The sequence below is a fragment of the Propithecus coquereli genome, unplaced genomic scaffold, assembly GCF_000956105.1.
Source record: "Propithecus coquereli isolate 6110/MARCELLA unplaced genomic scaffold, Pcoq_1.0 Scaffold302, whole genome shotgun sequence".
NCBI classification, from domain to species: domain Eukaryota; kingdom Metazoa; phylum Chordata; class Mammalia; order Primates; family Indriidae; genus Propithecus; species Propithecus coquereli.
In genome coordinates this window covers 581,598-592,016 of record NW_012148642.1, presented here as the reverse complement: position 1 = coordinate 592,016, position 10,419 = coordinate 581,598, and the positions used below count along the sequence as shown (strand labels likewise).

The window sequence follows — 10,419 nt, the reverse complement described above, 5'->3', positions numbered from 1 at the left end:
ATTTATTTTACTTCTTCCCATATATCTGTGGGGGTGCTGAGATGGAAAAACAGGAGATATATTTAAGTTATATTTTGTTTTGTTGATTTCACATAATCTTTAGGGATTTTTATTTTCAGTGGTTTTAGCTCTTTCAGGCACTGCAGAGAATAACCATAGCTGATGCTCAAACTAGCCCCTCTCTAGGTAGTGACTGACATCTCCAATATTTCATATTGCAGTACAGCAAAAATACTGACAATGGTAACTACTAATTTATGCATTTATAGGTCAGAAGTTGTCCAGCTCTGTCATGTATCCTAAAGCCCAAAGTAAATACTATTTCATGCACATTATTTATAGAGAACAGTTTGTTGGGCCATAAGGAGATAGGAAAGACTCTTTCAATCCTATACCTTCTTGAGTAGCTGTCATAATCTCTATGCAGTCTATTTTCTGTCTTCTCTTTTTTCTATATAAATAGATTTGAGTATCTTATATATAATCGAGACTCAATATTTGTTTATAATTATGTATGCAAATGTATAATGGCTGATGGAACAGAAAAAATTAGTGTTTTGGTTGCCTAGTAAAATTATGTTACACAGTATATAGAAGAATGGTATCTGGCATAGAGTATTTAATCTGGAGTGTTCGATGGAAATGAATGGATAGAAAAAAGAGCAGAAAATAGAAGAAATGAATGGACCATGAAAGAATGTCAGTACTTTGAGTATTAGTTAGGGGTAGAAATCATTGGAAAAAATGGCTGGTGCTAGAAGCTCAAAGAAAGATGCCCATTAGTGGCAGCCAGAGCATTGCCTAATGGTAATATAGTCTGGACTACAGCATAAACATAGCTGCCAATCAGAGACAGAACTTTTCTTCTAGTGTTGACAGAACTCAGCTAACTGTCTTGGGCTCTTGCGAATGGCAGGATAGGGACAGAAATTGGTATCTTGTGGAGACCTGAGGCTAGAATAAGAGAGTGAAAATCGAATGTCCAAAGAGGAGAATAAGCAAACTGTGAAGACATAGGCTTCTTACGCTTCCATTTGTCTTGGTCAATAGAATGAGGGGATAAACTGCAGAACCTTTCCTGTAGTTAATGAAAAGTTCTACGGAGCAGGCCAAAATAATCAGCTTGGTTATGTGAAAGGACGCCCCCCAGGGAATGCCATTTCTCATTAAGTAATTTCCTATCCTGAATTAGAGGAGGAACAAATTGTGTGGAGAAAACTAGAGAAATTAGAAGATACTTGAAATATTCGTAAGTAGTAGCTTGTTCCACTTAAGTGTAGACTAAAGTCGCTGGAATCTAATGAGATTGGAAGATGTGGTTTTTGGATGTCTATACTGTATTTCAGAGGGTGAGAAGGAATAAGCACTAACTAGAGCTTCACTGCATCCTTTAGCTGTTGTTATAGGTGAGGACTTCTACTCGAGGGCAGAGGTTGAGTCTTTGGCTAATGAGTGACCTTGCATTAATGAATAAAGAGTGGGGTTAGATTTAGTTGGTTTTTTTCCTAAGCTCACTTGAAGGAAAGAAATCACTGTAGTGATAAATCATGAATTGAGGTGACTGTAAGTGTGGCATTTGCCTGTGTGTATGATGGAACGATGGACAGTGCTTTATTGATTGCATTTTTTTTTTTTTTCATTTGGGAATGTCTTTAGAGAACTGAAGAGAAGCAAAGTATTTAGGGGAAAAAATGCCATATTGAGAATCAGGAGACTTAAGTTCTAGTGCTAAGCCTTTTAGTAACTTCTCACAGAGGGCAAATCCCCAAGCTGGAAGTTTTCATAGACTAGATCAATTAGTTATTTTCTAGGTGCTCAAAGGAGATGAGAGTACCCTGCTTAAGTGAACATACCAGAATCACTTGGAGCTTGGAGATCTAAGGTTGGAACTACACATGCTCTGTGTGTGTGTGTGTGTGTGTGTGTGTGTGTGTGTGTGTGTGTGTGTTTGCCCAAATGAGAATCACTGCTGTAGTGGACTTTGATACTAATGGGATATTGTCATATCATTTGGTTGACGGGGATCAGGGTTTGTGGAGGGGAGGTTGAAAAGCTTTGGTCTAAATAATTTCTAAGGACTCTTCCAAACTTAGAAATTTAGATTTCCAAGAAATGGAACTTGGGCTTGCATGCCTTTGACAAAGGCATTTTATTTGCCTGGCTGTGATAGGGCTTTTAAACTTTGACAAAGAAATAAAGACAGTAAAAATAGAGATTATAGACTTGAAAGTTGCTGTGAATATTCAGGAATCTATGGTTAAACAGTGGGCAAATTCATATCCCTGGAGTGAATCACAATCTTATGTATTAAGTGGGTAAAATGTATTTTGGCAAAAGTCTGCTGGGGGGATTGACTTTATTGAGACATTTGTTTTGGTTCATTTCTCATTCCTCAGAGTAGCTGTTAATATTTTATCAATTTCAGTGCTGGGCTATTCATTCCTGCTAACTATGAACTTGACTTCCTTCCTTCCTTCTTTCCTAACTCCCTCCCATTTTAGCAAATACATTCTTGGGAAAATGCTTTTGGCTTGCTTAATATTATTAAAAATGTTAATCCTTGCATTATTAAATACACCACCAACTAAAGAAATTCATTCAGAGGAGCCAATTGATCTCAAAATTCCTGAATGCAAGTTTGGTATATTTTTTACTAGTCTGGAAGGAGGTCGTGCCATACACTTGTCCTTTGCATTTGACAGTAGAATTTGTTAACTTTGTTTTTTGCTAAACTTTTCACCCTCAACAACATGAATGATGGAGTTTTAATGCCAGCGATTGCCTCTGTGGCCCTTATTTTGTCTCACCTTCTCTATGCAGTCTCAGGGCATTGAAATGAAGACAGTCCCCACTTAACGTATGGCTATCAATAGGATTTCTTCCTGACCCTTTGTGCTTTCATGACGTTAGGGAACTTCTTTATGACGTTGCACTTGGGAGAGGTAAGAAGATAGAAGTTTCTTCAGTAGCAGGTAGCACATTGGGGAAGGCTCAAGAGCAAGAAGAGATAACATCTTTTGGTGAAACGGAAAGACCAGACCAAAAGTCCCTGAAATCCTTTTAAAAATAATTAACATTTTCATGGTTTCCTTGGTGTTCTGACCTGTGACGCTATCTTCTCTCCAAATGATATTCTTTAGGCCTCTGTGATCAGAGGTGGAAAGATCAGGCATTCTTCCTTAGCAGGATGCATTTCCTCCTGCTTGGTCAGATGTCTTTCTCTTTGGCAGAGATGGTCACTATTTTTCTGTATAATACAGAGGCTCACTGCAGCTGCAGCAGCCATTGTTTATGTGGGGAATTGGGAGTATGGGGAGGGGAGTGCAATGTTCAGTTTGGGAAAGCTCTCCCCCCCTGCACACACTTCTCTAAGATTTGTTTTTGTCTTTGCTTCCATTTCAACTCCATCCTGGCTGCTCCATGGGCAAGCAATGGGCATAGCCACTGGCAGTGTAATGATTAATTGTTCTAGGAAGTTTAGATAAGTTGAAGTGGTTGTTATAAACATCTAAACTTGAAGTCTATTTTGTGTAAAGCAAAAACTGTATTTGCATGCACCAAGGGAAAAGCTAGTGGTGGAAATTGCTGTACAATTTGCCTCTAGACTATAGTGGGAAATACTCTTTTTGGGAAATAGGATGGATCAATGTGCTTTTTCTTGCCATGTAAAGTTGTTATTGGAATAACAACTTATCTCATTTTGCAGTCCTAAAGTAATAAATAAAACATTTATGGCTTAGAATAAATTGAGAGCATCTCGTTACCTATAGTAGCAGGCATGTTCTTATTCTTTTAAAGCCTCGGGCAGAATGACATCAGCAGATTTCTTTCATTTTCTAATCCAGAGGCTTTTAATTTCTTGCTGTCAAAAAACCTGCATTTTAGTACTGAACAGATCTGCAGGGACCGTTTTTGATATGACTACATTTTGTAGCACATCTTTTAAATTATATTAACCTTAGTTCTCAGGAGATAGCATGGTGCAGTGGAAAGAACATGGGCTTGGAATTTATGTATTATACTTTTTGTTTGTTTGTTAGTTTGTTTAGAAACAGGGTCTTCTGTTCACATTCAAATTCTTGATCCATTTAGTAATCTAGAATTTTGTGATAACCAGACTCAGAGTTCATCCACTGGGACAGTTCTTGTGGTGCTTCCTGGTGCACCAGAAGGAACTCCTTGTTTAGCCTTTTTAGAGGGTACTAGTTCCGTTACATTCTACACACACACACCCTGGGAGCTTCTTGATCTGGTAAAGTTTTTCATCGTACACTACACCATAATGACACTTACTCTTGCCCTTTGGTGGTAATCACAGTGAAAACCATCCAAGCTGATCTATTGTTTCAAGAATACCAAATACTCATACAAGGAATAACCTTCAGCTTTTCCTACAGGACAAAGTCTCCCTGTCTGAGCACAGTGAGTCAATCTCTCCTGTTCAAACATTTGCCACTTATTTATTAAACAAGTATTTATCAAGTACCCTCTATCTACAAGAGTCTGCTGTGGGCTGTGGATGAGAAAATGGTGAATTATCCATGACTTCAAGAAGTTTATAAGAGAAGCAGTTTTGCATGTGGTGGGGTAAGGGCATGGGTTGTATTGATTTGGCCCTTTTTTGAAGGGAGGGATAAAATGATCAAATCCTTGGAGGCATAAAGTTTATTGTGTCTTTTAGGAACAGAAAAACATACAGTTTGCCAGAGTAGAGGCAGCATCAAGGGCAAAGGTGGGAGATAACAACAAGTTTTTCTTCAGTTATCCACCAGATTTTTCCCTTGACTTTTAAATGAAGTGCAGTGTCAATTTACTTGAGACTCATTTGGTGTTCTCTGTCAACTGTCCCCATGCTCAGGGTATCTCTTCCTGCTTCTATTTCTCACCCCACTCATATAGGTAATCTTATCCACTCTCATTCCTTCTATTATACATGGCCAAGATCGCTATCTGGAACTCCAGATCTTTATTTCTAGCTGTCCCCTAGATGCCTCCACCTGGACTCACCACTATCTCAGGTTGACAGATCCAGCACTAACCTCAGTTTTCTCCTGCTTACACCTATACCTTCTACTTCATTCCATCTCTGTCCACCAGATTGCTTAACGCAGAAGGTGGGCATTGTCTTTGACCCCTCCCTTTCCTTTCATCCTCATGAACCATCCCTCAGGTTTGCCTCCTGAATATCTGCTGAATCTGTCCTTTTCTCTCCGTCCCCCTGCCACAGCCCTAGTTCTGGTCGTCATCACTGGCCTGTGTTACTGAGGGAGCCTCCCTGGTTTCACTAGGTTCACATTACCTCTGACCAATGCGCCTTCACGATGCAAGCAGAACGATCCCTCTAACGCGTAAATCTGGTCACGTAGGTTCTCTTCTTAAAACCCTTTAATGGCTCCTTATGGCCCTTAGGATAAGATCCAGAAACGTATGAAAAAATGCTCAACGTCTCTCATCATCAGGGAAATGCAAATCAAAACCACAATGAGATATCACTTAACTCCAATGAGAATGGCTTTTATTAAAAGGTCCTAAAACAACAAATGTTGGCGCGGATGTGGAGAGATAGGAACACTCATACACTGCTGGTGGGACTGCAAACTAGTGCAACCTCCGTGGAAAGCAATATGGAGATACCTTAAAGAGATAAAAGACCAGTAGAGCTACCATTTGATCCAGCAATCCCACCACTGGGCATCTACCCGAAGGAAAAAAAGACATTCTATAAAAAACACACCCGCACTCAAATGTTTATAGCAGTGCAATTCACAATCGCAAAGATGTGGAAACAACCCAAGTGCCCATCAACACATGAGTGGATTAATAAAATGTGGTAAATGTATACCATGGAGTACTACTTAGCCACAAAAAACAATGGTGATCTAGCACTTCTTATATTACCCTAGATGGAACTGGTGCCCATTCTAAGTGTAGTATCACAAGAATGGAAAAACAAGCACCATATGTACTCACTATCAAATTGGTACTAATTGATCAACACTTATGTGCACATATGGAAGTAACATTCATTGGGGATCGGGCAGGTGGGAGGGGGGAGGATGGGATGGGTAAATTCACACACGGTCTGGGAGGGGCACGCTTGTAGCTCTGACTTGGGTGGTGCAAATGCAATAGATGTAATTCAAATGTTTTTACCCTGTACAAATTTTGAAAAAAACAAGACAAAAAAACCAAATTCCTTGAAGAGCTTAAAAGGCCCTGGGTGACCTGGGCTTTACATGACTCCTTGCACTTCCTCCCTCCTCTCTTGCTGCTTCCTCAGCTGTCCTGAACTACTTTCTCACTTTCCAAAATTCATCATGTTCTAGCATCTGCAGGCTTTAACATGCTGTTTCCTTTGCCTAGCCTCTACTCTCTATCTTTGGCTACTTTTAATGTCTTCCCTAGATCTTAGCTTCAGTGTCACATCCTATAAAAAGCCTTCTCTAATTCCATCAAAACTAAGTTAGATGCCCCCATTATGTGCCCCTTTTATGGGGTACATAAAAGTCAAATTGCATCATGATTGCTGAATTGTCTTCCTTCCCTTCCAAACTGTAAACTTCATGAGGACAGGGAATGTTGGGCGTACTTAGCAGCATATCCCAGATACCTAGTACAGTGCTCAGCATATTATTTATCGAGAAACACATCTTTTACTGTACCACCAATATTTACCAGGTGCTGTTTTCTTTGCTACTTGATCCTAAGCTGCTTCAGGGCGGGACCAAATCCTTTTCATTGTGCCATTTGTGTTAAATGAGTTTGTTTCAACAACTACTTTTGGGAGCGTTATCCTGTCTGAACTTTTTAAAAACATTATATGAATGTAAATTGTAAAAGTTATATTAGATAAGACTAGGAAGCAATGTGATTAATAAATGTGCTATAAAGTATACAACCAAATGAGTATTTGCCCATTCAGTACTGTCTGAAGTTAAGAAGAAAAAGCATTAAAGCATTTGTTTAGGGTCAGGTTGGCATGGGTCTGAATTCCAGCTCTACCACTTAGTAACACTGTGCTCTTGGGCAAGTCACTTTCCTTTCTGAGCCTCAGCTTCCTCATTTGTAACGTGAGAATGTTTTGTATTACAGAGTGCTTGCCTTGCAAGGTTGTCACAAAGATTAAAGGTTTATGAAAATGACTGCCACAGTACCTGGCACATGGTAGTCACTCTATGAATTTTAGGTTATATTCTCTTCTATTCCAACAATGCTGCCATTACTGAAACATTTTTGGAATTTCTTTGTCAAAATAGTTTTCAGGTCTTGCTATAAATCATCAGAATATCTCAATGGGAGAAATCTTTTTTTTTTTTTTTTGAGAACGTGTTTGATTTTTTAGGAACAGCCTGGTTCAGAGACTTAAGATGGTTAATACCATTTTTGATATTAAATAAAGTTAAATACAATAATGAGATTTTCTTTCATATTCTGGCTTTCTCACAGGTGTCGTTGACAGCATATTTGGCACATTAAATTCAGGGAATTAACTATCACAAGATCTTTTGATTTTGAATAGCACTCTGATAAATCAAACAGAATTAATAAGCTCAAGAAAGCTGAAATCTTTAATAATATACTTAATCATAAGTTAACCATCAAAATTTTACTTCTAGCAACAAAGAATTTAGAAAAAAAATGGTCCAAGGTGCTTCCCCATATTCTTGTACATATTTGGGGCTGTTCTCTTTTCAGCTAGGTCCGTGGACGTCAGTGTGGCTGAAAAGGTGGTAAGAGTGATGTTCTCTCCTAATGACCCAGAGGAGCCTGTTGCCTTCAGAGGTCTGTCCATTGTTGTGGGGGAGGAGCCTGGGAGGAAAATTGGAGGAAATGGACAGGGATGTAGAGACAGGTTTGCAGCTTTTATAGAGGGCTTGTGCAGAAAAATCCACAGGGTGACTTTGCAGGAGAAGAGATTGGAAGCACAAGGGATTCAGACTACTGGCAGCAGTCCCCAGCCTTTTTGGCACCAGGGACCAGTTTTGTGGAAAATTATTTTTCCGGAGCAGGGGGAGGCGGAGTTCAGGCGGTGATACAAGCGATGGGAAGCAGCTGTAAATACAGATGAAGCTTTGATTGCTCACCTGCTCCTCACCTGCTGTGTGGCTGGTTCCTAACAGGCCATGGATTGGTGCCAGCCTGGGGGTTGGGAACCACAGTACTAGCGGAAAGTACTAAAGGCAGTGCCTGGAGGAGCGCAGTTAGGAGAGGCTGGAAACTGTATTCCCTTTGTTCAATAACAAAGATTCTCAGGAGACAGATCCCTTGTCAAGTCTAGCCCACAAGGTGGCCTTTATAGCCAGGCCCAGTCCCCATTTGCTTGAGTGACTCAGCTCCCCTACTGCCCAGGTGGAAAAATCAACAAAAAAATCCCTCAAATTTTATGTAGATTTTTGTTCAACCTTAAATATCAAAATTAGATGTGAATTACTGCGAAATGCAAAATTCAAGATCTTCAATGTTATAAAAAATGTCTAGAAAGAGAATATAAGTAAAATAACCCTTTTTTCAATTTTTTTCCTGTAAATTGATTATCATTCATCTATTCTGGGTATTAATTTTCTTAACTGTCATTAACCAGGTTGAAGTTAGTATCTTAGCAATGCCAGAAATGTGCATTAGCACGAACTCTTAGATGAAGATTCTGGAGTCTTTTAGGCAACTGGAGCCATTTAAAATGCATTTATGGTATAAACACATTTTAGAGATCTTTATGTTAAATAGATGATCATATTCTGATAGAATGCTTTTGTTTTTGGAAGCCAAAATTTTGCCTCATGACAAAATTCTTCATTTATGATATAATTGAGTGTCTGACAATGATATAAAAAGTAAGCAATTTGGATAAAACAGAAGCAACTAAACATGAAATTTACTTCTGGAAAATGATCTGAGTATTTCCAATGAATAAGAAAAATGCAGGATATGTGTATTAGTTTCTTATTGTTGACGTAACAAATTACCACAAACTTAGTGGTTCAAACACACCACAAATCTGTGATGTTAGATGTTATGTTCTGTGGATTAGGAGTCCAGCGTAGGTCTCACTGGGCTAAGACAAAATGTTGATAAGGACTGCATTCCTCCTAGGCCCCAGGGGAGCGTCCATTGTCTTGCCTTTCCAGCTTCTAGAGGCTACCACATTCCTTGACTCAGGGTCTTCTTCCATCTTCAAAGCCAACAAGGTTGCATTTTTCTGACCATTCTTCCATAGTCACATCTGCCTCTTGTCATAACTGGGAAAGTTTCCCTGCTTTAAGGACCCTTGTGGTTAGAAGGGGCCCACCAGATAATCCAGGAGAATCTCCCCATCTCAAGGCCTTAAATTTAATCACATCTATAAAAGCCTTTTTGCCATGTAAAATAACATATCCTCAAGTTTTGGGGATTAGGATGTGGACATTTTGGGGGAAAGGGGTATTACTCTGCCTACTATAATATGGAAATACTTAACACAAAATTTCATTTAGAGAACATATTTTTCAAATGTGCCTATGATTTGTTATCAGATCTTTAAGCAACTTTCACTTGGGTGTTTATAGGGGAGAGGTGCATATATTAAAAAATAAAACCTCAAATTTTATATGAATCTTAATCTGCCATTAAAGCTAATGTTTATTCTCTTTTGTTTACTTTGGTAGTGATAACCTGCTAAGGAGAGCAGCCTGTCAAGAAGCTCAGGTAATACCATTTAATATGATAAAATTAAAACCTACCTTATCTCCATTGCGCAGGAAACTCAAGCTATTCCAGGAGGCTTGCATGGTGTCTTGCATCAATGCAGTTTGGCTGTTTTTCCCCCACTATCAAGGGATGAATCAGGCTTGGGGCCAACTCTGAGTAGAACTCGAGGAAGTTAACCATCTGGTGAAGAGCAATTCTAACACCCACTACTTGAGACTTGTTTGCTTCTGGATCAGTCCCAAGAACACATGACTGGCTGAAGCTCTGGGAATTTGTTTGTATCTGCAGTTGTCCTCGAAAATCTGGCTAAATCCTGAACATCCCTGATCCGAATAACCCCCAAGCATATCAGTTCAGAACAGGTGTTACCTCTAGAAGTCGAGTCTTCTTAAAATTGTTGATTCATATTTTTAAAGCTCATCTCAAAGTACAACTGATCATATCATGTGTACTATTTTCCCAGTTCCATGAGATTACTTAAATTACTTAAAGATTCATTTATCTGGTTGTGTTAATTACAGCTGAATTGTAAATCCTTTCAAATTTAAGACCACATTTTTGCTCCCTCCCCCCCCAATTTGTACATTATACCTTGCAGATGAAATTTCGTGACTGAGTTGCCTTTTTGTTATATGTCATTTGAGCATATGATGCCAGAAATACCAAAAAAGTAACATTAAAGTCAAAAATGGCAAAGGTATGAAGCATTTTAGTAAGAGAAGTGGGTGGCAAACC

The 10,419-nt window shown here is 39.0% G+C and overlaps 1 protein-coding gene across 1 annotated transcript in view; it reads left to right on the top strand.

The window, feature by feature from the left end:
* Positions 1-10,419, top strand: part of AGK (acylglycerol kinase) — an 84,241-nt gene that overhangs the window by 13,021 nt on the left and 60,801 nt on the right. The window contains 1 exon segment of the mRNA XM_012649786.1: positions 9,642-9,681. Within this exon segment, the coding sequence (XP_012505240.1) occupies positions 9,642-9,681 (40 nt within the window).